General features: G+C 39.0%; 1 protein-coding gene across 2 annotated transcripts in view; it reads left to right on the plus strand.

The window, feature by feature from the left end:
• Positions 1 to 24,931, plus strand: part of LOC146320903 (dual specificity testis-specific protein kinase 1) — a 42,558-nt gene extending 17,627 nt beyond the window's left edge. For both annotated transcript variants that reach the window (XM_084729345.1, XM_084729346.1), the window contains 8 exons: positions 10,345 to 10,544; positions 10,995 to 11,116; positions 16,015 to 16,063; positions 16,428 to 16,577; positions 20,305 to 20,478; positions 20,881 to 20,964; positions 22,613 to 22,699; positions 24,091 to 24,931. In XM_084729345.1, the coding sequence (XP_084585471.1) occupies positions 10,345 to 10,544; positions 10,995 to 11,116; positions 16,015 to 16,063; positions 16,428 to 16,577; positions 20,305 to 20,478; positions 20,881 to 20,964; positions 22,613 to 22,699; positions 24,091 to 24,195 (971 nt within the window). In that variant the 3' untranslated portion in view covers positions 24,196 to 24,931. The remainder of the gene's footprint in view (positions 1 to 10,344; positions 10,545 to 10,994; positions 11,117 to 16,014; positions 16,064 to 16,427; positions 16,578 to 20,304; positions 20,479 to 20,880; positions 20,965 to 22,612; positions 22,700 to 24,090) is intronic.
• Positions 24,932 to 27,941: the final 3,010 nt, after the last annotated feature.

Here is a 27,941-nt window from a genome sequence, read left to right on the forward strand (position 1 = left end):
TCTTGTTATGTCTGTAATGTGTGATATGCACTGATGGATCTGGTCTTTTCTATGTGTTATTGTTTCATCCATTTAGCTTGAAATCAGTCTTAATGTTGGGAGGCAGCACAGTGATGCAAAATAAAAATAATAATTCCACTGAAATGCATTAAAACTAAAGTAACAAGCCTATTTTGAAAATGTAAGGAATAGAAAGTGCAGATATTTGTGTTCAAATGTAGGCATCAAAAGTAAAAAGTTGATCGAAAAATAAATACTCAGGTATAGTACGAATACCTGAAAAAATTTGAGAAAGTATACTTAGTTACTTCCCCCTTCTGGTGCTTACATATTGTATGGGTGTGTTTCCTTGGGGATGTTAGAGTGTCATCAAGTTCATTAACACCTATTTGGTGTAAAATTGAGCAGACTGAGCCATGTTTGTCACATGGTGTGACTTTTGGCTTCAAGTGTGAACTCCTCAGTGAGTCACCAGCTTGGCGTCACCTGATGACGTGAATCTCCCTGTGAGGGGGGGGGGGCACAGTCCTTCATGTCTGCTTGGTATAAGTGTATTAGCAGGTGCACACACATACACACACGCACACACACACACTGCTCTGAGCTAACATCACATCCTCATCTGATCTGTTGGACGTTCCTCAGAGGAAATCTCTGTGTTGAGAGATGGAGCTCTGGGAAAAGATCTCGCTTTGGTGTGATCTGACTTTTACTGTGAAACTTTCATGAGTGGAATTCCTTATCAGCTTGGAGGACGTCAGCGTGGCGATGTCCCGCCCTGATATTCCCGTTGATGTTGTGTGTGGTCAGACGCAGGTCAAACTCACAGCAGCTTGTGATAACAGCCCTCCACTGCACACATATTTCCTGCATGTTGCTTGTGTAGCCTTCCAGTCTCAGTCACTGAGCTGTTAGGGAATCATGTCTCTGACAACTGACAACACAACAGCCAAATAAATAGTTGTTGATGGTACATACTGTTTTAAAATGTGGATTTTCTTGTCAGTGAAAGATCACAACAAACATTATACCCAATCTACAGGCTCCAAAATGTTCAGCATGATGTAACAGATGGATGTTTTCTACAGTTTGTGGTCATTATGGGTCTTGTGTGCTGGTTTGGATGGAGATAAAGTGGAAAAAGAGAGAAAAGCAGAAAAAGTTGGAAAAGGAATGTGGAAGAGACTAAGAGACAGGAAAGCAGACAGAAACTGCAGAATGTGACTGATGTTTAATAAAAAAAAAAAAAGGCCCAGTGTCTCCTAAACTGGGCACTAGGTTTGGGTGATATGGTAAAATTGTCCAACTGGTCATCATCAACCCAACAACCGGCAATTGCTGATATATCACAAATAACAAAAAACACCCCAAATTATTGACCCAAACAAATCAACCTGCAATGAAGTCACCAATTCCTGATATCTGCTATGTTCATCCAATTGCCAAACCCTACTGGGCACTGTAGTTTTTACCAAACATTACTGAAACAAAGGTTGACATTGCATTTGTTGGTAACTATAATCAGCAGCTGTTTAAAGGTTTTTGAGCACTAGTTGTGCACAAGAGCAATGTTTTTATGAGTGGGTCATTGTTTTGTTTGATCCACATATTAAAGAATGGCGAAGATTTTATGCAAATAAATATTAATACACTAACCATATAAGAGGAAGAATCAATTCATTGTGCGTTTTAGTCTTTCTGTTTGACTTCTTGACAACATAAATATCACCCTTTAAAACAGGGTTCACTGTTTTTGTTTTTTTGTTTTTTTGCTTATTTTGCCTGGTCAGTCAAATAGGTCAGAAATCTTCTTGCCCAAAGTGAGCGTTTACTTGCCCCAACTAAAATGGTGTTATTAATTAGGGGTTATTGAATAATGCCTTCGAAAAGCCGTGTTGTGTAGAACTTTTCAATCAACAAGGTCAGTTCCATTTCTGTTGAGAGCAATCACACTGGATTAGCTGGTGAACTTGTTTTGTGAAACATGATGCGCTGTGGTGATCAGTTTTACCTTTACCCCTGATCTCAGTGTTCATGTTTCGCACAAACTCTGAGCCACACTGCATGAGAGACACTATCAGCTCTTGTCAGCGCTTCAGCAATGTTTTTCAGAAACCTGATGTACCTTTGAAAACAGTATTTGTTATGGCCAAAAATGTGTTTAGTGAGGTCACTGTGATCTGGACCTTTGACCTTTATTCTCTTCATCTTTAAGTCCAAGTGAACATTAATGTGAAGTTTGAAGAAATTACCTTAAGGCAATCTTGAGTAGGACTGGGTTAAAAAAATCGATCAGTTGATTCAAATTGATTTTCCTTTGCCTGGTCAAATATCGATTCATAAAATAACAAAATTGATCTTTTCTCCTGCAGATGTGTGATACAGCTTGCAGTTTTAACCTTGTTAGTCTCATGTGACTAGCCTTTGGCATGAGATCTCATTATGTTTAATCAAAAGTACATCATTAATGTAACTACTGTGGGGTCAATTCTTGTATGTCAATTCTATGTCAACATTCATAGTTTTAATAATTCACCAGGTTTGAGGTTAGTCTTTGTACATTTTACAGCATTACATTTTTCTGAGAATCTCTTTCATATCAAGGCAAATTGATATTGTAACTGAAATGTCCTAACCGAATTGATATTGGATTGAACTGAATCGTGAATTGCATTGAATCAGTTTGGGAAATCTGAAGCAATACCCAGCCTAAATTTTTTAATGTCAGAGGTCCTTCAGCATACAATCATGAATGTGCACAACAAACTGACCTGATTGGTGGAGTAGTATTCGACATTAGCTGTGGACAAGTTGAAGGTCCAGTGATCGTGCACATGCTCACTCACTCATGCACACATGGAAGCAGTAACATGACTCCAGGGTTGTGCCTGATGGAGATAACAATGCTTTTAGTTCTTTTTACAATCGGGCAAGTGAGTTGTTAGATTTAGTGTGCTTTACTTGCCCTGGGCAGTCAGACAGTCCTGATAACATTAGAGCCATTGTTAATGTTCTCTATTACACTTGTGCTTTTCCTAGGATGACACAGCAAAATGTCTGTTGTGAAAATGATCTGTGAATGTGTTTAACTATGGAGCAATAAATAAACAGAAGTCTATTGATTCTAGATTCAGGTTAGCAAGATTTATTCAGACAAGATACAGAAACCACAGGCCTTTGACAGGAGAGAAAAGAGAAACAGGTGAATACACCCGTCAAATCTAAACCATGATGAGGCCTGCTTGCTGTCAGGTTCACTGCCAGGATAGACATCTGTTACAATTCTGTTAGCAGCATATGAAGATGTATTTTTACATGTTTCAGGGCATGATACTTTTTTCAAACTGGGCGTGACAGTAAATGACAGCTTTAGAATAAGCCTTGGCTTGCAGAGAAAGAGAAAGGAAGGATGAATGAAGGATGGAGAGAGCAGAAAGCAGGCAGCAGAGAGAGCAACAGAGTGACAGTTAGATGATAGGGCTGCACTGTAAGCGTTTCTCCCTGACAGCGTCGGAGCTGAAAGTGTAGTGATTGTTTGGTCTGAAGCCGAATGAACAAAAGCAGCTTGAATAGCTGGGGTTGATTCCCCGGCTTGATTGACAAAACCCTGCCAATTGTGTCAGCGTGTCAGCGTGTGCTTTCCACCGGCGTCATCGTAAAGGCCAGAGAGGCTGTTGTCGTGAAAAAAACAAATCTGACCCTCAGTGTTGTCACCCCGTCCTCTGAGGCTGAAATGAGGTCAGGACTACCCCTTCTGTGAGGGACAGAGACTAGTTAGACCGTCTCTCTGTGGGAAGTCAGGTTTCTTCCTTCCTTCCTTTAAACAAGAACATGTCACAAGAGGATATGAAGTGTTGAATTAATATATGAAGTGATACACTTGGTCATAATTTCACTATATTTAGTTGATAGATCCTGTAGGTTTCCACACAGTGGATCTTCGCTTGACGCTCTCATTAATCCCCTCGTTGTTATCCACATCAATGAAAAATTCCACAGGACTGCTTGTAAAAGTTTAAACAGTTTACTTGAATAAAACAGGAAAAAAGGTGGTATAGAAAAATATCAAAGTTGTGCAATAAGCATCCATTACATCAAAGTAAAATTAACAAGGAAAAAAGGCGAGAGAAACTGAGAGAGAGAGACAGAGAGAGAGAGAGGTCAAAAAACTGTGTGGCTCCACTTTCACCTTGCCTGACTGACCTCACAGGAGCTTCAATTAAAGTAATTAAAGGTGCACCATACCTTAAAAACATCCAACTCTTACATGCTCCCATCTATTACAAATATTTCAAAAATTACATTTTTATCCTTTTTAAACCATCCAAATACATTTCAAATGAACAAACTTATATTAATGTGAATTTTAACCACATTTAAATTAACTTAAATTATTTATTACTAACATTTTAACCAAAAATCAAATAACTGCGTTTAGGCTCCTACAGATCCTACAGAGTGTTTTTGGAATTCTTTGTTGAATAACTCATTCTTGAGAATTGGGACAAAACCGAATTTTGATTTTTGATTTTTCCTCTTCAATTATGCTGGAAAATATATTTTAAAAGATCAAATTCTTGGCTATTAAACCTTGTAATGGGTCAACCTCCAAGTGATGAAATCTTTTATGGAATGTATAAGTGTAAATGTCAACCCCTTACAGAGTTGACGTCTTACAGAGTCAACAAAATGTTACATTTTTTCATTTCACAGTGTAGTCGTAGTGTAGTCGTGGGCAGCCAGCAGTGTCTCAGACTTCTGTTAATGCAAATCAAAAGACACATTTAATAAACCATAATTCTTATTTGGCTTTGATTTAGAAGAGCTGAGTTTATATGTTATAGTTGAGACACATCTGATAGCAATATTTGTCAAAAAATAGAAAGTTTACCAGTGCTTGAGAAATATTCCTACCTTTTTAAACCAGTAAGTGAGAGGACCAGGGGTCCTTAGGGTTATAGCTAACCCTTTTTATGTCTGATTAAATCATAATTTGTAAAAATCTGATGGATTTGACGGAAATCTGGGACACAATTTTAAAAGTCCAACATTTTTATAAAAAAAAAAAAACAACAAAAAACATAAAACAATTATTTAGTTTTAGATTTGAAGAACTTTGACATGTTGTTGTGAACTTGTCTTGGACAAGGATGTTTTTCTGGCACAGAACAAGTTTAGAAATTTAAAAAAAGAGACAAAAACATTTCATATATAAATGCTTAAAATACATTTTCATCCAAAATTGATCATTTTTGTACTTTCTTTGGTGGGACATGATTTGTCCCCGTATGCAGGCTAAATTCTTCCCTGTAGGCTTATTATTCCTCATGTGTCCTAATTGCAATCTGAAGTGACAATATGTGTTGTAATATGTGTGTAAATATACTCAACTTTCTATGAAGCCACAAACTCAGTGAGTCAACAACGTTAACTTGTAGTCAGTCAAAGATGTCATCATCATGTATTAGGAACAAAATGTATTTAAAGTAAAAAGCTGGTGATTTTCTATGGATTTTTCTCTTGTTAATAAATCATATGGAAAGAGCAAAACCAAAAATGCATCAGCTAATTTCTAAATACTCTGTGGCTCTCAGCTCCATACCTCAATATATACAATTTTAAACATTTAGGTCAAGAATATATTGTTAATTGGTGTTCTGTAGATGTGTAATAAAGGATTTTAAATATAATATAATATGAACATTTAGCACGTGTCAAACTCAGGAGCTTCCCAAAAATACATTTTGTCCCACATGTCCCAGAATGCATCCTGATTTTATTATCCAAGCAATTAAGGTATCTAGCTGCTAGTTGTCAGTATGCACTTGCTAGCATCTCAAAATCATACAGCTGTTTGCAGCAGTTGCACTTAAGCCCATGAGCATCAAATCCAGTTTTGTCCCAGTCCACATCAGCTGTGTGGTTGTCCTGAGAGGGCCAGTTGCTGTATATTGTATGAAAAACAAAATAATGAAGAAGCAAACTAATGGGAACGACTGAACAAATATCAGAAAAAAGATACTCTTATGACCCTACAAGATATACACCTTCAATGCTCACTTACTTTAATATCAGTCTCTTATAGAAACAGTATGTGTTTATTATCAGTGCCTGTCAGTAATGAGATTTTACCCTCTCTTGAGGACAAACTTGACCTCTCTGGAAAGTGTCTGTGTTCAGTGTCCAGCCCTGTTCTCCATCAGTCCTGTCTCTATTTTAAGCCTCACATTATTCACTGTCTTTGTTTCAGTCTTTATAGTCGAAGCACTTCGCCTCATCCATGTGGCTAATAAGTGGGAGAGTGAAATTAGACCTTTTGTGAGCCTCTCTTTCATCCAGGGTCGCTTTCATAGTGCTAAATGCATAAATTGTCCTTTCAGTTGTCACACAGTCTTTTGTGTTGGTGATCAGTTTTGTAGCACTTTGCAATAAAATTATTTGCGCTGTTAAACCCTGATATACAGATATACATGTAGATATAGAATATAAATATTCATAGTGTGTTGTAAGTTGTTGCTCGTTCAGTAGCTTTTCCGTCTTTTTAGTCAGATTATGGAGAAGCTTAAACTCTGAATGAATAAAAGTCAATCTCAGTAATACATGATGTTCTGGTCCAGTCAGTCCTTCATCAGGTTAAATTTGACAGATTTTTCACTCAGCGCTGCACCTCATTATCCCCTCAGTTTAAAAGGTTGGTTCACAAAAACACATTTTCTCACTTCGCATGATACTGTACCTACTTTTTCAAAAGCATCAGGTTGTAACTAATTTGATTTTAGATGTCATTAATTTAAATTAATATAATATAACAAAAGTTGCAGCCCAAATAGTCATACACTTTGATTCTACTGGACATCAGCAGAGTATCAGAAGTGTTTTACCTGCCTAATTATGTTTATTTGCTCTGCTTTTGTTAATCTGGTCATTTTTCTGGCTTTTTTGCTTCTACCATTAGTAGGCTACATTAGTAAATAGTTCCACCTATGCAATACATTGGGAGTCTTATTTTGTAAATTGACCAGATTCTTTATGCCATTTCTGTGTCTGACTTCCTGCCTGCTCTGCTCTGTGCAGTTTGACCAAACATCCATCAGAAATACTATTCTCCATCAAGCGGAGTGGAGAGACACCTCTGGTGGATTCTCAAGCATTGTCTAGAATACCCATGATCAGCTTCAGGAACCGTGATGTGCTGCAACACAGTGGAATCAAGCAGTTAAAAGTTCTGTTCATTCACGGTGCCTCTGCTGCTTCATTTGAGTGAGCTAATGTTATTACTGTATGAGGCAGTAAGTTAGCATTTTACCAAGTCATCAAACAGCTTTACCTGAATCCACACTTTTCCATTGATAGTGTTGAATCCATACATAATGTCTCACATGGTTTTGTTTTATGATCAACTGTTCAGAATGATTTACTAGTGTCATTAGTGTAGTGGACAACAGTGGGATTGTTCACTGATACAGGGGAAGATGTGCAGCCGGTCAGTGGAAGAGTGCATTTTCAGATGGCCCCTGCTGGAGTGTAAGGAACGACCTGCTGTGCTTTTGGGCTTTGGATTTTGAATTCAAAGAAATAAAACAGACCAATAATTTTTTTTTCAGTTGTATTCACATCCAAAAGGTAGTTTGAATTTCAAATAGACCTGTAGAAAATTCTAAATAAAGTTGAGGATTAGACCTGACCCAGAATCAACCACAGCAGACCTCCACAGAGACAGAACAACAACACTAGCAGCATTAAATCCTAATAATGGACACCTCGCTGGGCATTATCCCCTACCTATTTTAGACCTGGCCTGTTTGATTATTAGGAGCTGAGTGGATCCTTGAACACCTCCACTGTGGATCATCCATACTTTAGTTAGTGGATCATGTGAATGGTTTATATATATACAGTGCTCGAGTCTAGGCTCCCTACATGCCTCATCAGCACCTCATCTCAGTACATCAGGGGAGTGGATGCCTTGGTGGAGGCGGGGCTTATCCAATACTATATGAGCAAGGGTGCTAGCAGCAGGTCACAGCACAGCTCTCAGGGGGGTGCCAGAGATCACAGGGGGTGTGTGAGGCTTTGTCTGCTTTGAGGTTGTTATTTATATAGAATTATTTTTGTTAAAAATAAAATCATGATAACACCTACTGGGATAATCAATAGTCTATATATAACACTTAAAAGCTTTTTTGGTCTGCATTTAAAAATTATCAAGCTATTTAGTGGGCCACACCTCTGTGACATGAGCAACATCAGTCAGTCATGTCAGGTCAGCTAGCAGCTAACCAGCTAGCACATCCAGGACTGTTTTTTGTGCTGTCAGCAGTTCACCTTACGAATCAAACATCACATCTGAAAAACGTAAAAGTGCCACTTAGACTCATGGGTATCAAAAAAAGAAAATAAGGCAATATATCTCAAGAGTAACCTTAACTTTGGTTTTATTGAAGGACAGGACAGATTTGGCCAAAATGTGTCATTTGTAGCGAGAAGCTACCTGATGACAGCATGAAGCCAAGCAAAATGAAATGACACCAGGAGACAAAACACCAGGAGACTGTGGGTGAAAGTCAGGATTTTTTGAGAGGATGAAGCAGTTGTCACTATCAAAAAGATCCATGGACATCAAGAATAGTGTTTGAAAGAGCAGGCAGTTACTTATACAGAGCCATGGAGGCAATATATGAGTGTTTGCTATTAATTGCTAAAGCCAAAAAGCTGCACAATGTTGGAGAGCAGCTAGTCAAACCCGCTCTGTCCCACTCTCTGACAACACTGTCAAAGACAGAATTGATAAAAATGGCTGGGGATTGCCAAAACCAGCTCCACAAGAAGCTTAGGACTGTTCCCTTTGCCATTCAGCTGGATGAAACGACCACAGTGACAGACGAGTCCGTGCTTATCGTTTATGGGCAATATATTGACGGCGATGACTTGAAACATGACATTCTTATGTCTACAAATTTAGCAACAACAACAACAGGCCAGGATATTTTTATAGCTGTGGATTTTTCATCCAACAACCTGTTCTATGAGAATCTTGTCGCACGCTGCACTAACAGGGCCGCAGCGATGATGGGGAAAAACAAGGGATTTAACAGCCAACTGAAGGAAAAAGCCCCAGGGTGTGTCATATTCCACTGCATGCTTCATCACCAAGCACTGGCCAGTAAAAAACTTTGGGAAGACCTCAATAACACCTTGGCAACTGTTGTTCAAGTTGTTAACTTCATTAAGGCTCGCACATCTAACAAGAGACTGTTTGCCCAGCTGTGTGAGGATGAGGTGCATCAAATGCTGTTGTTACACAGGGAGGTATGGTGGTTGTCGCGTGGACAAGTGCTTGTGTGTTTTATGGAACTGCATGAAATAATAAAAGAATTCTTGCAAGATCACAATCGACCACTGTATGAACAGCTGACTGTTGTGTTTTGGATCAAAACAGTGTACCTGTTGGCCTCCTTCATTCTCTACAATGAGATGAATAAGCAGATGCAGGGTTTTGAATCAAACGCCATGCAATGCAAAGATGCTCTGGATGCCTTTGTGTGCAAACTGGAGTACAGAGTTGGAAAAATGTCAACAACACTTTCCACTGCTGTTGAAGCAGTGTGGTGGTGCTGTGCACACTGATGAACCTGTTTCAGGAGGAGCACCGCGGACGTTTTGATGAGTAATTATCAAAGGAATCGTGGGTAATGCACCCATACATTTCCACCCTCGAGGATGTGGAATACCTCAGCTGATGAGCTTTGTAACACGCAGTTGCAAAGTTTGTCCTGTATTTGTTAAAGGAAAACTGTAATGATTATGTTAAGTTTAATGTTTAGCTCTCTTGAAAATTCTAATATCCCTGCAACTGTTATTATTTTTTGGTGGTTGGCTTTTCTTAGACACAAGTAGAGGGGGAATCCAGGGAAAAAAAGGTTGGGAACCACTGCAATAGAGCATGCTGTAGCATGTTCAGGGACAGGCTCTCTGGCCAGTCACAACAAAAAGACCCTAGCAGATAAATCCAGGGCTACATTATATACACAGACCTTTTATTTGAAATAAACGACTTTTCAAACCTGAGGGGAAAAAAATCTAAAAAATGATATTCGATCTTAAATCTTTTGATCAGTCAGTCAAAGCAAAACATTGTGCATGGCTAATGCACTTGAGATAAGGGAGGAAAGACAGACTTTAAAAAAGTATTTGTGTGATTGTGCTTTTCAGTGTGCTTTCTTGGGTGATTCTTTTCCACAGGTTGTAATTTTCCTCTTCATGAATCATTTTAGCACTTAACTTAAATATAACCTTTTAGGAGCTTCAGCCTAACGTGTTTTCTTTGTGTCTATACTTTCCCAGCGGACATCTCCAGGATGTGTGATGTGGAAGTGGACGTGTCCTCTGAGCCCACTAGCCCCACCCTGTATGGTGAGTCCTCAGACAAGTACTACCATGTGGACCGCTGGCAGAAGCTCCGCACCGCCGTCCGCAAACTGGAGTTCTGGGAAAACTTCACAGCTGAGCTAATTGGGAGTGGCTTCTTCTCCAAAGTCTATAAGGTATTCCTTCTGTCCTTGTTGCCATCCTACGTGTGAGCTGCCATCAAAGCTCGCTTTGTTTCAGACACTAATTGGGACATTCTTGCCATTCCGTGATTGGCCCACCAGCTTTGGAGACCATGGGGGCGCAATACTCATCCCCAGCTGAGACCTTACATAACTCCTAATGTGATAGCAGCAGTGTAGTGGAGCTACATATTCAAACATTTAGGCTTTGTCCCTGATGAAATGAGCTAGAAAGAGGCCACAGGATGGATGAGTGATTGGAGGAGTCAGTGAGATTTAGATAACATGTTTTTGCTCTCTGACTCTTAATGTTCTTAATTTTCAAATTGAATCAACATAGAGAACAAAATAGATTTTCAGAATCTTCCTTTAGCATCCTCAGCACTGCTACTACTGCTCCTTCTTCCACTGTCTTTGCTGCTAATGGACACTGTTGTCCCTCAGGTGATACACAGCACCAGTCGGAAGGTGATGGTGGTGAAGATCTATAAAAACGATGTGGACCAGGACAGCATTGTACGAGAGATCAGCCTGCTGCAGAAGCTCTCCCACCCCAACATCGTCAGGTAACAGTCCACTCATATTCCACTTGCCTGCCATTGGATGACGTCTTTCTGTCTGCATTTTCAAAGTCTCCAGGAAACAACAGCAACCTCTGAGCAGCAGCCTTTATGCTGAAAATGGCAAATTATCACCTGGGACACTAACAGTACGAAGGTTAACCAGGTAGAAGCTGTTTCTGTCTGTTGAAGTGATGTAATCACTTTAATGCCAGAGATCACCTCCCAACATGCAGATGTTCCACTAAAACAAGCCCCCCCTCCGACACAATTTTGCAAGGACACTGTCACTGCATCATAGCTTAGTGCCCAAGACGACTGTGATCAGTTTAGAGAAATACAAACAAGCCAGAGCATTTTTCCCCCTATAGCAGAATGATAATGTGTGAAGCCAGACCTCCAGCACTGAGCGCTGTGGAGAGAAGTCTGCCTATGTGTGACTGTCCTCTGTGGTTTGTCCAATGGTTCAGTTCTAGTAAAACAAAACAAACTGCTTGAGGTTTTCCCTCACAACACATTCAGTTTCTGCAGACTCTACACCCTCCCTCTCATCACACTCTCACTAACACCCCTACATCTCAGCTTCACTATCTGAGGTTTGGTAGCCGTATTTATGACCATCATAGAGCAGCATTACGGCAATACCTTATTATCTTATTCATATTTAATTATTACTATATTAAATAAGTGTTATAGTAGTAAGTATACTGCTGAATAAATATTTAAGACCAGGTTGCACTAGCAAAGATTGATTTAATCTAAGATTAGCATTGAGAGTTTAGCAAAACTAGGTTTCGAATGACTAAATACAGATTTAAAATAAGAAGAGTGACATATGGTGAGGCACCTACTGCAATGCCACTACAACTGCCAGATTCTGCCAACATTAACATGATGTCCACATACATTGTCATGAGCTGAAACCAGATTTCAAACTGAAGCAGTTGTTGATCACTTGTGGCCCCTAGTGGCTGGTTAAGATGAGTTAGAAATTAGCTGTCAGTGGTTGAATAAAACAGAGGAGTCAAAATATAGAACAGTTGCAGTTTACATCTGTGTCTGTCCAGTCTGTAGTGAAGTTTGATTGACTTTAATATGGAACTTACCACTGACTTACCATATTGACCTGTAATATCAAGGGAATTTAATAAAAGGTATGAAGTGTTTTTTTTGGCAAAACAGAAGTTCTCACTATACATGTGTGAATCCAGTGAATAATTCTCAGGTTGAATCACACAGAGGACTGACAGAGAGCTGAACATTATGATGTCACAGTGAACTTGACCTTTGACCTTTTGGATATAAATTGTCATCGTCAATCATCAATTCATCTTATTGTGTGCAGTTTGTCATAATCAATTTTAAAGTTATGGCCAAAAATGTGTTTAGTGAGGCCCCCATGACCTTGACCTTTGACCTTTGACGACTAAAATCTAATCAGTTCATCTTGTCTGAGTGAACATTTGTGTCAAGAATGTTTTTTTTTCAAAAATCGTGAATCTCAGAGGTCCTTTAGCATACAATTGTGAATGTGCACAAAAAAAAATTAGGCAGATCGGTCCAATAGTATTGGAGATTAGCTGTGGACAACCTGTAGGTCCAGCGATCACACACGGACTCACACACATGCCCACACTAAGCAATTACATGATCCCCTCCAGGCTTACACCTCCAATAATGTCAGTAAATCTATTGATTTAAAGCATGTATTGCTAAAGTTGATATAGGGAACATGTTTGGGAACAGCTGTTTATTTACATATCAAGCAGACAGAGCAACATTAGCACTCATTTAGAGACATGTTTGTGCCTACTCGTCCTCCTTTTAGCTCTGTTTTGGTCTTCAAAAGCTAAATGTTCAGTAGCTGGATGTTTGTCTGTCTGGTGTTTGGTGTTGTGTAGGCAGTGAACAGTGGGTTTATCAGAATTTTTCAGGTGAGAAACAGGTTGAAAGAGCAATGAGAATGAATGTAAGCTGTAATATTATGGGCTGCGCTGGAAAAATGCTCCTCAGAGCTGAGGGGAACTGTTGGAACCATGTCCACGTTCTCTGTGAGTTCATCACTACAAGTGACCCCTTTTACATTATATGAAGATATTGGTTTGATCAGTTTTAAAAGTTCCATAAAAACTACCAAAAACAAATAATTTTCATGTATTGTTTCTAAAGTTAGGTAGCAGTAAGCTGTCTGTAGCACAGCCTCTGTGTGGCTGACAGTCAGTTTTGCAGCTGCAGTCAGTGCAGATGAAATGAGACCTTGGTGCTATTTAACACTGGCCCTGTCATCGAAAGCAGTTACATAAGGTGTGAAGCCAGGCACACATAATGTTTGCCTAAGCAATCTTATTTTAGTCATTTAGCAAGGTCACAGTGGTGAGGTTATCAGAGAGCAGCTTATCTGCTCAGGTCGCTCTTACAGTACAGCTGCAGGCTGTGATGAAAGCACTCCATCCATCCACACTGCGGGTACCTGGTACCTGCTCACACTGTGTGGGCAGAAACAAACAAAGTGGGTGTGCATTATGTTTATTGAAGCCATTGTTCCCAGAACCCAACGCAATATTGTTGCTCAGTTGTTCCTCTTTTACAGATCAGATAATAAAACTGTGATGTAAACCTGTCTGCATGATATCAATAAATGGCTGAAGTTTCTTTGGTTATTTGACTGGTCTGTAAATTTAAAAGGAATCTGCTTTTGTATCTGTGTTTCTATGTATGAGACATCTTTATGGCTCCAAATCTTTGTTGAGGTATTACAGTCTGGACCAACCAACTGACAGAAAGATATTACCATTCCCAGAGCTATGTTGCTAGCAAGGCTAAAATTAAGCACTGGAAGTTAACAAGCTGCCACTGCTGTGATGACGTCTCCCTACTCCCTAATGAATGCATGCAAGCTGTCAGAAGTTTACAATTTTCTACTTTTACACTTACTTTTTATGTAATGTTACTTTTGACAACGATGTCCTGAAGAACCTGCACAGTTCAGTCAAGTCAAACCTCAACTTTGGGGGAAAAAGGAAAATACACAAATCTTAACTTGATGAAGAGAGCTGCTGTCTGAGAGCAGAGACTCTACAGAGATTCACAGACCGTTCACACACCGTGTGTCAGAGTGGATCAGAAATATTAACAGAAAGTAACTTTCTTTGTTCCTGAAAATCTTGAATACCTGATGAAAAATGTGAATTCATATATATTTGTAACATATATTACATAGTACTTCATCACTTAAATGTGATGGAGTGGTCTGTTTTTTTCTCTTCTGGCTGTTGTCACAACTAATGTCTAACTACTATGTAAAATTTGAAGAACAATAATACCACCATCCTAAAAAGAACCTTCATCAATTACTGAGGGCTGCTGTGTATCGTTTTCAATCCAATTATCCATCTGTCACTATTAGCAAGTAACAGCAGACACAGTGTCTAGAATGGAACCCCAGACCCACAGGACCTAGCTAGAGTGGATATTTTGACGGAAACAATGAAAAATCTTTTGAGCCTGGCAAAATTTGGGGTTCCCTTTTAGAGCCAACCAGCAGATGCAGAGAATGATGGGCATGATGTGTCACTGCAGCAATGGTGACACCGCAAGATGGCAGAACACACAAAACGGTTGCTGGATTCATCTATACGTAGCAATGTCTGAAATCGCAACAAAAAAGAAAAAAAAAATCTATTTTATTGGTTTATTTAACAGGGACTGTGCACATTAACCAACATCACTGTAAATGTGCCAGAGTTAGCCAAGAGACAAATTTCATTTACAGTCCCTGGACAGATGTTACAGTCACCCTAAAAAACACAGAATATGAGGTTAACATGACAAAGTTATTCATCATTTATCATTTGTAAGCACGCAGTACAATAATTAAAAAAGAGAGAATAGAAAAATTTAAAGGAAACATTATTCGGTACTACTTAAATCATGCAACACAGAGGCTCAGACAACAACACATGCAAAGCAAATAAATGAGGGATATTAATGTTCATAGAAACATGGACTAAAGATAGCATTATGCTGCATTGGTATGGGGCTTTTCCACCAACACCTTTGGCTGCACCGAGTCAAACTGTGCCGCGCTGATTTGCATTTCCATTACCACTTTTATCACGCTGAGCCGCGCCCCAAATGGACCTACACTCCAGTGAGGACAAAGCGAGCCTGACCCGCATCCTGCACTGATGTCTTGCTGACCACAGCCAACCCATGACGAGCCTGCTTGCTCCCCCTCAAACAAGCGAGTGTCATGACACTCAGCTCATGTGTGTGCAGGACAGCAGAAAGACGTTTCTTTAAGTCTCTTTATGTTCAGCTCTCAGTACTTCTGTAGCTTCTAAAACAATCTTTGTTTTGAAATGTTGTTTCTCTCCTGTGTCGCTGTTTGCATTTTCTGGTATCTACATTATTTTGCCGATTCATATTCGCTTTCAGCTGTGTCAGCATTGTGTTAAGTTACTGCTGATGAAACTCCCAAATTATTATAACATTTCTTGTTTGTGCTACTTCAGAATAAAATTGTTTGAATAACAAAACAACATGGGACTTGCATTGTTAATAATTTAAGGAAACAGTGATGTATATGAATGGTTTATCTACCACTTTACTTCTGCTCGACTCGAGCTTCCTGAGACACACCCTCAAGCGAGAAGCCCTGTTGTTATGAAAATGCAAACCCCTGCTGTGCTGAGCTGATGGGCCAAGTCAAACCGAGTCGAGCCAGGCCAGCTCTGTGTATGGGACAGGACCATTAGACACTGAAACATGCAAAGCAGAAGCACAGACATAAAACACAGTAATAAAAGACATAGTAATGCATAATAGATTTCCATGTAAGACTCATCTAATCAGGCCACACAAGGAAGGTGAACAAGTAATAACCAGATTTCCTCTCATACTAGATATCTGGGAATCTGTGTGAAGGAAGACAAACTCTATCCCATCTTAGAGGTGAGTCCTGCTCTTTTTTTTTCTTTTAGCACCTTGTGAGTCATCATTACTGTGTGTGTTCACAGGCTGCCTTTGTTCTGAGTGTGGAAAAACACATTAGACTGATACAACCTGATAGTGATATTGAGGCACTTATTGTGTAACCAGACCCGGCTTCACTGTGTCAGAGTTACGTCAGACTGTAATATTGTATTATCAGAGGAAATGATACTTTCACATAATCTAATATTTTTGTATCGTCCACATGCATCAACTTTAGTATATTTAATTCAACAAAATGCTAATTTACAGTTAAGAGTTGAATGAATTCGTTTGAGTCTTTTATTTTGACACTGTGCATGCTGGTACATGCTTTGTGTTTCAGTATGTAAATGGAGGCTGTCTGGAGGAGCTTCTGGCCAGGAAAGATGTTCCTCTGTGCTGGAGGGAGAAGGTGGATCTGGCCTGTGACATCAGCAGAGGGATGATCTACCTGCACTACAAGAACATTTACCACAGAGACCTCAACTCCAAGGTGAGACCTCCACTCTCTGTGCTGTTATTTAGCTGCTGTGCATGTTCTGAATAAGACTGAAAACATTTATGTTTGCTTACAGGTGAGTCTGAATTTCTCCCTGTAATCTAAACACAAGGTGCAGACAGTACATTATGTGTTGTCATAGATTATGGGATAGTGCTGCATTTCAGCCTCTTGTGGCTGAAATGAGTATTACAATAACAAATGACACTTTTTTCACACACATTTTTCATATATAAAAATACATATATATTAAACATAGATGTCAATTCTGTCTGATGGAAAATCTGACAGAGATGACATCTTACAGAGTTGATAAAATGTTCATTTTTTTCATTTCACAGCGTCGTCGTAGTGAGCAGCCATTTTAGTTTTTAAAGAGTTCTTGTAATGCTAATCAAAAATACACATTTTTAAGCTTATTTTTTGGGCTTTTGCCTTTATTTGGATAGGGACAGCCGAAGATATGACAGAAAAGGGGGCAGAGAGAGGGGGAATGACATGCAGCAAATGAGCCACAGGCGGGAATCAAACCAGTGACCGCTGCAGAGGACCAACAGCCTCACTACATGGAGCACACTCTACCAACTGAGCTATGGGATCACCCAATCAAAATACACATTTTTAAACCATAATTCCTATTTAGCATTAATTAAGGCTACAGATTTGACATGCTATGATTGAGACATGTGTGATTGCAATGTTATTGAATGAATTTGTTTAAAACTAGAAAGTTTACCAGTGCTTGAGTAGTATGCCTGCCTTTTTAAACCAGGAAGTGAGACAGGGGTCCCTAGGGTATAGCTAACCTTTTTTATGCCTGATTAAATCATAATTTGTAAAAAGTCTGATGGATTTGACTGAAGTCTGGGACACAACTTTAAAGGTCCAACATTTTCATAAAAAAAAAAAAAAAAAAAAAAGATTTTAAAACATTAAAAAAAGTTAGTTAATTATTGTATGTAGGTATTGTTAGTAGTAGTAATCAGGTATTGTTATATAAATATTTATATAAATATTTATATATAGAAATATATTGAGAATTTTTTTTCTCACTTTCTCAGTACACATATATTTTTTTAATAATGAAACAGTGTCTTCCATCTTCTTTCATGTAATTCTAAACTCCCCGTTAACTTAAATAGAATTTGTTCCAGGTTTTCAAACAACTCAGTTCTTAAAGTTTGAAGTAAATTTAAATCATCCAAACAAGTTATACATAAAAAGAAACAAAAAGTTATTTTCCCAGAATTTTATAGTAGACTTTCTTACCATCTTTTCTTAGCTTGATTTGAATTTGATTGACATTAGTAGTTTTATAGTTTTAAAGGAAAATTAACATTGCTAATTCTTTATCTATATTCAGTATATTTTATTTTCTTCAGATTCTGTGTCCTTGTCACGCTGGTTTTCTGTGGTTCCTGGTAGTTTCAGTCTCAGTTGTATTTTTGACTGTGAGTCTTTGCAAATTGCAGTAAAAACACATTTTACTGTACTGAGACCTAATGTTTTCTTATACTGTAACAATCATGCAGTATGAACCACATACTCATGTATTTCTCTGTGTGTGTGTGTGTGTGTGTGTGTGTGTGTGTGTGTGTGTGTGTGTGTGTGTGTGTGTGTGTATGTGTGTGGAGGTGCTGTCTGTCTCCCCTGGTTGCCAGGCTTCACAGAGGAAACAGTCAGTAATGCAGAGGGACAAGGCAACGTGACAGTTGCTCTATTGTCATGTTAATAGATAGTTGCTAACTAAGTGCTGTTGCTACACACATAACTTGTTGACACTCACATGCACACTGGGTTTGTGTGGGAATGGGGCCTTTTCCCCACCACCAAACCCTCTCAGCACACACGTCACCCTGGGGCTACTCATTTGGCCACATCCCAATTCTTTTAATTCACACAGAGGCCAGAGTTGATTTACGTCAGGCTCTGGATCCATCCATAATGTCGATCTGTGCTGAAAGGTGATAATTGAGTGAGTTAACCTGTTTTAGAGACACAGTTAAAGCTGTACCAATGAATACATTTATATAAACAATAGTTCATCAGTTAAGCTTTATTTACCAATTCATGAGTGTCTCCAGCTTCAAGCTGTGTTCACTCCAGTCATGCGGCACCAACATGTTCTCACTCATTAAATATGGCAGCTTGGTCAGTGGCTCTACGCTCCAAACAAAGAGGCTGCAGGCATGGTTGGGAGGGTTACTTAAAAAATATATTCCACTAATTACTAATTCATTAACCCGATTCAAGTATCATAATATTAAATGGATAGTTCACATAATTATCTACTCACCCTCATGCTGATTGAAGGTCAGGTTCAGTTTTTAGGCCACAAAACACTGCTGTTTCACAGGAAAACAGTGTTACAGAATCTCCCAAACAATTGATGTTAAAGGTGACCAGTTTTCAAATGCAAAAAAACAACAGAATAAAAACATAAAATGCCTCCATACTGCTCATGTGGTGTAATCGTAACTGTTATCAATCAAACACCCACCTAAATGAACAGACTTCTAATAAGCAAACTTGTCCCCTTTTTTTCTTTTAAAGAGCATGTCATATCACAGCCAAAAAAGTGCGAAGAACTCTGTTTTGCACTTTAGATTTGTGTGAACCAATTTGAACTGGGATAAAGGCAGGATCCACTTAAGTGGTTGGACATGTGAAGCCTCTGACGGCAAAGTTTTAGTACATTTAAAGGGCAAGTGACATTCCAGAGCCCCCTGGACCAGTGCAGTCATTGTGAATATGCCTCAGTAACTCTGCAAATTCACTTGAATCAGAGTTTAAGCTCTTGGAAAAGTCGAGGCCCCATTTAATTAGAGCTTACAAGCTGCTTTTCTTCCTCTCAGCATCTACGAATGTGTTCCATTTGTGTTCCTCAATAACTGTTGCTTTCCTTGGCACAGAGGCCGAGGCTAAATTTAGAGGTGAAGTCTGAGACCAGAGTTCTTCCCAGGAGAGCCCCATAATGACAGGCTACTGGATTGAAAAGGCTTCTGCTGCTGCAATGAGAGCCAGATGCTGAGACGTCACTTCCACACACACACACGCCAAGTCACACACACATCCTTTCACACAGAAAGCGAAACACACCAGATTTATATACATGCAAACACACACCTTTTCATATTCGGATTTTCTATCAGACATATTTGTTTGGAGCAGACTCTTTCCATACATAGATCCACTCCACACACACGTTATGCACATTTACACCCATACACACACTTCAGTCCACCCACTGTTGTTATGCAACTCCAGCTCTCCCACTGTCTGCCTCTCATCACACCTCCAGCTCTCAGCCTGTCGAACAAAGCAACCATGATTTTTCTTTTACACAGAGATGATGAACTTTATTAAAAATCATGTAAGAGCAGCTGGTCAGTGTGATGGAGGAGACCCTGTACAGAACCACACAGACAGGCTCTTCTCATGGGGTCTGGGTGAATTATTTAGTGTAGTGGAAAGGTGCTGATGACAGATCCTATGGACTCTGATAACTGGAGAGACTGTGTGTCTGGCAGCTCTCCAGAGAGCACATTCTCACTCAGTGGAACACATTCAAGGATCAAGACTCTCTAAAAATGAAGTCAAAGTGGACAAAAGACAGTGTTGATACTGCCTGTTTCTTCAGATATTAACCTCACACTGCCCTCTGCTGGAAAAATATTACACTGCAGTTGTATTAACCTGCGTGTTTCTTTCTTGAATTCAGAACTGTCTGATCCGGGTGACGTCTCGGGGTCGGGAGGCCCTGGTCACTGACTTCGGCCTTGCCAGGGAGGTGGTGGAGCTGCCGGTCAAAGACCCCGGCAGGAAGCTGTCACTGGTGGGCTCAGCCTTTTGGATGGCTCCCGAGATGCTGCGAGGGGAACCTTATGACCGCAAGGTAACACACACAGTCCTGATTGTACCACCTACTCTCCTGTTTCTGCTACAACTACACCTTTGACACACACACACACACACACACACACACACACACACACACATATGAAAAAATCTGAATACTTGTGCCACCAATGAGTGATACCAGGTAAATACTGATCAATAAGCCCAACTCCCAGCAGAAGACATACTCTGGGTCCTTCTTTATAATTGTAAATCAATTGAATGATGCAGCTTTCCCATGTGTTTCTACTCCTTGATTTCAGAAATGAGCTGCAAGCTGGTATGTTTAATTGAAAATCAATAGAAATTGTTAAAAGAGAAGAGAATATTTTTGGATTGTTGCATTTCTAAACAACAGTTTTGGTCTCAGAATTATTGAATCATATGTGACTTGTTGCAGGTGGATGTTTTCTCCTTCGGCATTGTGCTCTGTGAAATCCTGGCCAGGATCCCTGCTGACCCAGAGATACTGCCCAGAACACAGGTAGATCTCAGTGACAATCATCATCCTCGCATCAAGGCTGAACTGATTATATTCAGCTGATTGTGTTCTATATAAAATGTCAGAAAATCCCCATCAGTGTTCCGGGCCTGAAGGTGGTACGTGTATTTCTTGCTAAATTTAAAACTTCAACAATAATATAAAACTAAAGAAACTGAAAACAGTCACATTGTAGAAGCTTACAGCAGTGAATGTTGGCATTGATTATCTGTAATAAATAGTCATGAATACACAGTAAGTTAGGGTTCATGCACTAGTTTTTTTTTGTGAAGCTAGTAACCATGTGCTATGGCCTTTCCACTTCACTCCAACAAGCAAAAATATAGACCGTTAAATTTGCATCTGCAGATTTACACATCTTAGAAAAGACGACTGACGACCTTGGTGGAGGTCTGCGCTCTGAGTGTCCTTCAAGTTCAAAGTGATCATCTGTATTTAATGTTGCATGTTGAGTGGCATGGATCCTCTCATCTACCTATTGCCAAGAAAATGTCAACTTACATGAAAACTGATGGTATAAATATTCAAAGTTGGTAAAACGTATCAGCCATGAGCACTTTTAAATGAATTTAATGAATAGTATTGAGCTAAAAACACTAAAAACACAGTGGTGGAAAGAGTACTGAAAATGTGTACTAAGTACAAGTACAGTTACATTGCTGAAGTATTACATAGTTACAAGTAAAAGTACTGATGTTAGAAGCATACTTAAGTGAAAGTACAAAGTATTCAACACAAAACCTACTCAGAGTATTAGTTATTTTTAACCAATGTCACACCTCTTCAAATTAGGCTTACAAATTTTGTGCATTTTTCCTGAACCAGTAGTTGACAACACTAACTATTTATTAACCATTAAACGTTTTTAAGATATAAAACATGTTTTTTTCCCCCCAATTTCCATTTTTTTTTTCAGTTTTTTCTCATTTTAAGTCAAAGCTTAAGTAACTCTACCAAACAAAACAATGTCAAATGAGGAAAAGATATTGCCATGACTATTGATTAAAAATCTGTGAATACATTTTTTATTAATATTATCATTCAAATGTTTTTATTGATTTTCTAAAATGGAAAACACATAGCATGCAAGATGGGGACAAAAGTGATATTCCAATTCAATACACAGTAACCAGCACATATTAAAAAACATAATGAAATAGATAAATGAATAAGAAAATAAAAATAAAATTTAAAATAAACAACAACAATAATAGTAATAATAATAATACATAGTACATAAATAAATATTGGGGTGGTGGGCTACACTGTATCAATGGAAAGGAACTCATTCTCAAAAACAGGATAGTACAGAAAGTATAGACTTGAAAATCCACTCATAAAAGTATAAATACCCCCAGAAAACTACTTAATAACAGTAACTTGAGTATTTGTAATTAGTTACTTCCTCCCTTGCTTATGAGTCACACCTTATGTATCATGTGTCAGTGTCCTCTTCCAAACAGCATGTGAATAGCAGCATATGTTGTGTTAATACGTGTTGTCATCAACTCATCCCAGGCTGTGAAAAGACACTTCACACACTTGATAGTTTGAGTCACATTATGTACATGTGTTGACTGTGATGCATCTTTGGTGAGATGTGAACAGCACTGATGTTTGTGTGTTTCAGGACTATGGGCTGGATGTGAATGCGTTCAGGGAGCTGGTGACTGACTGTCCTCAGCGTCTCCTGGAGTTATCAGCCAGCTGCTGTATGGTAGGTACACACAAGAGTTTACATAGGCAAAACTGCAGCAATACAAAAGCACCACATTATCATTAAATGCACACAATGAGTTTATGAAATTAACAAATAAAACAAAACAAAGAAAAGAAAAAAAATCTGTAAAGACTGAAACTGTGATAGAAATATGTTGAGAGCCTCTACTGTTGTGTTAAGTTAGGAGCCCCCTGGTGGACACAGGTCTGTACTGTAGTTCAAATGTGCACCAGACCAGCAACTATTGTTTCTTAAAAAAAAAAAAAAAAAGATTAAACATACAGAATTCTAAAAAAAGAAAAAAAAAAAACACTAGCAATTAATCCGTCAGTTATTTTCTTGTTTATTCAGCTGGTTGTTTGGTCCATAAAATGTCAGAAAATGGTTAAAAATTGGGACTAAATCAGTGTTTCCCCAAGTCAAAGATGACATCCTCAAATGGCTTATGGTATCAACAAACCAAAAAAATTCAGTTTGAACTAAATAAACCAGAAAATATTCATATTTGTGAAGCTGAAATCATAGAATTTGGACATTTTTTTCCCTCAGGAAGGAGTCAAAACGATGAATTATGAATTATGTATAGCTTTCTTTGAGTTTTAGAAACCCAAAAAAGTTGTTTTTAAAAAAATCTTAGAGTAAATTCAATGAAAATTCACTCATTATCTACTCACCCTCATGCAGATTGAGGGTCAGGTTTATTTTGTTAGTCCACAAAACACTGCTGGAGTTTCACAGGGATATGATGTTACAGAATCTCTCAAAATGGAAGTGAATGGTGACCAGTTTTCAAGTGTAAAAAACAACTGGAAAAAAAAACCATAAATTGCCCCCATACTGCTTGTCTGGTGTAATCCAAGTCTGTTAAAGTCCCAACATGTCATTTGCACACCGTCACAACACACACCCAGTTCAGACAGTGTGCATGTGAACGTGGCTCCAAGCTAAGGATCTACAGTGAAGGTTCAGGCTAAAAACATGGAGTAAATAACATTTTTTCAGTCAACTTGGTATGTTGGGGCTTTAGGAGACTTGGATTACACGAGATGAACAGTATGGAGGCATTTTATGTTTTTATTCTGTTGTTTTTTACATTTGAAAACTGGTCACCATTCACATCCATTGTTTGGGAGATTCTCCAGGAGTGTTTTGTGGACTAAAAACTGAACCTGACTAATAAACTAAACCCTCTTCAATCGACATAAAGTGAGTATGATGACTGAATTTTCATTTTAAGGTGAACTATCCCTTTAAGCAGAGCCAATGGAGGGAATACATGATAAAATCTGAATACTTGTGCCACCACTGAATGGTACCAGGTAAATACTGATCAATAAGCCCAACTCCCAGCAGAAGACATACTTTCACCATCCTCTTGTCCACCCCAGGTGGAGTCCTTCAGACGGCCGGCATTCACAGAGCTGCTGGATGAACTGGGAGAAGTTGCTGAGAGTCTGGAGCCGCCGGCAAAATCTGATGTGACCACGAGCTGAGTCATCCATCTGTGAGAGCGCCACCTTTTCCAGCAACAGCTCCAGAGAGGTGTCTGGGATCATTTGTCACTGTCTGGACACAAAGCTGGACTGAACCTGAGCTACAAAAACCCCAGAATGTTTCAGGCCTCTGTGACATCACCCTCCTCTACTGCAACACACAACCACAGCTGAACCCGTCTTCACTGAGGTGGTGCAGACATACTCTGTGTGTTTTTGGAGGGTGGAGGGAACTTCTCATGGCTTCTCTGCTATGATACATTTGTGTACAGATGAATAGTTTGGTTTGACAGTGTGGTCTGTTCTGTGTGCCACACTAAAAGCTCTCCTCTTCTTGTCCCTCTGTTCTTTGTGAGTGGTTTGTTTGTAACCAACGACACAGATGATCCAGTCTGTTGATGTATTTTCTGCCTCTTCTATCTGCTCGCAAGTCCCTTTTGATTCAGCACTTCTCCAACAGGAAATTACATTTGTCAGCTGAGCGAGCGCGGTCCCAGTAGAGGATCAGATCAGCAGACATCGCTTCATACACAGAGAGACACAAAACTGTTTCAGAGAGCAGAGCAGCCAAGGATACACGCAACAAATAGTATATCCGGAGCTGAAGAGATTTGAGGTTGTCTTGTAGACTTTGAAGAGTTGATAGAAACCTCCAACATGCCAAGGTCAAAGCCACATGTGCTCTGTTCAGTTCATATTTATCATCATATTAAAGGGAGAATTTACCTCAAAATAAATAATAATACACTGCTGTTTATCCATTTACATAGTTTGGTGTGAGTTGCAGATTTTTGGAGATATCAGCCATAGAGATATCTGACCTCTTTACAGTATAATGGGACTAAATAGCACTCGGCTTGTGGAGCTCAAAGCACCAAAAAATACATTTGAAATTTTTAAAACCAGTGTCTCTTTCCAAAAATATGACCTGGTTATTCAAGATAATTCACAGACTTTGTTGTGAGCAGTTTCATGTAAAAAAGTAGTTTTGGCCGATTATACTATGGAAAGAAAGTACCACCGATACTTGAGCCTCTGGGTCATGATTTCTGAAGAGAGGCATTGTTGTTAAATCTTTCAAATGTTTTTCGGTTTTCTTTGTTTTGTTTTGGGTTTTTTTGGCACCACAGGATTACTGCCAGAGAAGGCAGAAATCTCTGCAGCTGATATCTTCAAAACTAGACAACTCACAACTGGATAAATAGCACTACAGGCCAGAGGAAAAATGTGTATTTTTAATTTTGGGGTGAATTGTCCCTTTAATGTCGACCTCATCTTAAGGTATTTATTCATTTAAAAAATTCTCCCTTTCTTGAATAGCACTGAAAGCCTTTATCTAGCATTACATTTCTTAGTTGTCTGGTAGATTTTGCTTTAAGAACCATAAATTCTAAACAGTGAAATCACAAAAAGAGCTTGTTTTCAGTAGCGATATGCACAATTTAATGTCCCCATCCTTTTTTGCTTTGTCAGATATTGTTGTTATTTGTCAGTGTTTATGAAGTTACTTTGCATGTAAATATTTAAGCTTTTCTCTTTTGCTCTGCCATCTTTTTTTGGGATTGAAAGGGTCCACATTCTTTTAAGTTTACCAGTATTTACTACTTTCTGGTTTGTGTGTGGCCTCAGTGATTTTTCAGGCAGCTATAATAAAAAAAAAATGGTCTCACAATAGCCACATTTGGTTTCTGATCTGTTCAATTTCAGATGGATTATGGATATGTTTAGATGGAAACATGTAAATTCAAACTTCAGAGATACAGGTTTAGTTTTCTTACATGCAAATGATAAAATGGTGAAAAAGTATAATACAGAAAAATGAAATCCAGGTGAAACAGAAACCTGGCAGGATTTTACACAAAGAAATGAAACTGAACAGGGAAATGGCCTCGGCCTAGAGGAATAGAATGTCTAAAAAGGAAAAAATAAAAATAAACTTTTTGACCATCTGCTCAGAGTGACTGTATGGACACAGTATGAATCTGCATTTAGAGAATATTTCACAAGTCACTGTTTGACATTCCATCCTGGGAAGCTAAAGGAACCATTTTCATTTATTCTACTTTAAAAAAAATTTGAAAAATAAAATTTCAGTCCTGTTTTATCGAAATACATGTGTGGAATTTATTGTGAAAGGTTCTTAATCCACATCCATAATAAAACTGTTTGTAAATAATGAGTAAAATGTTTATTCCATGCTACTGTGGTGATTCCATATTAATATTCAGTCTTTAAATGGTGGATACAACACACTGGTAAAAATAACTGATGTAATGCTTCTTTATTTACACATTGCATGGGTCACACTTCAGGAGGATACGACACCAACACCTTGCAGCTCCTATTGGACCCTCTAAGGCCCCTACACACCACCACAACACTACAACCAGGGCCCACAACCTGACCCGAGAGCTGTAGGAGCTTCTTCCACTTTTGCATGAAGCTGTTAATCCAGTTAACAGAGACTGGTTTATTGAGACGGGCTGCTTGTTAAACAGAGCAGGGATAGGCTGGCTCTGATATGGACTGTCACTATCTCACACAGCAGGGGTCTTTGAGGCTGGAGCTTTCATCTGGTCTAGATGAGTCACCTGGAACAGGAACAAAAGGTGACTTCAACTTTGATGTGATGGAAATAGCATCTGTCTGGCCCAAAACCTTTTGACTGTCATAAATTACTCATAAGTTCATCTTCCTTGCAGTACCTGTGCAGCCTCCAGTTGCCCACTTTGCCCAGTAAGTAATCGAGCCTCCACAGAGTCCATTAGAGCCATCAGGATGCGCTCTCAGACTGTCTACCAGACAGTTTGGAAAAAAATTCCATATAAACAATAGCATCTGAACCTAACTCAAACCTCATCAGCCATTCATATAACAAAACATTGCTGAGTTATATACTGAACTGCTAGATTTACTCTTAAAATATTGTGTAAGTTGGGATCAAACAAACATCTGTCGCAGCAGCCGTGGATAAACTGCTTTCATGTCTACCTACTGGAGCACTTACTGCCTTCACTAGAGCTGTTGACTATGTTAATTACATATCTTTGAGCCAATGCTTTTTAGCATAATCAGTGTGGAAACATAATGGAAATATTTCCAATTAATGGACCAAAGCGACGTGTCCCTTTGAGCTGTTATGTAACACCGAGTTGTTCAGATTTTCTCCTGCCTCTCAAGACTGTCCAGTCTCCCTCATTCTGTCTTCCTGACATGCACAAACACTGTTCCTAGTACCTACCTGACATAAAAGCGCAGAACAAACACATCAAAAGATCATGAAAGATTCAGTGGCTCCTTTCAGGGTTTTTACAACACGCTCCTTTCGCCCTCCACCTCCCCCACAATATCAGAATATGAAGAATAGGCTTGATGAGGATGAATTATGCAGATGCTGGTCTGTTGTTTTGTGACTGTGTTTGGTCTGATGAGGACGATCATAGGCTTTGTTGCTCTGTGACTGTGTAAGGTCAGACGGGACAAGAAGAAGGAAAGGTTTCAAAAGGGAGCTGCTGCATTTTACTGCTAATGTGTCAGGACCATATATCGCTAAATAACAAATGGGTCATGAGCTTTGCAATGTCGTCTAACTGCTTCAGTGTTTTTGGCCTTAATCACATTGATTCAACAGAATCTTATAGTAAAAAGTGAATACAAACTAAAATATTGACTTTAGACTCAGGCCATGGTCACACATTTATAAGTGGATGCTCAGGACTGACCATTGTCTTCCAAGGCTAATGACA

This window comes from Lutjanus erythropterus, chromosome 10, assembly GCF_056507025.1.
Source record: "Lutjanus erythropterus isolate fLutEry1 chromosome 10, fLutEry1.hap2, whole genome shotgun sequence".
In the NCBI taxonomy this organism is placed as follows: Eukaryota; Metazoa; Chordata; class Actinopteri; order Lutjaniformes; family Lutjanidae; genus Lutjanus; species Lutjanus erythropterus.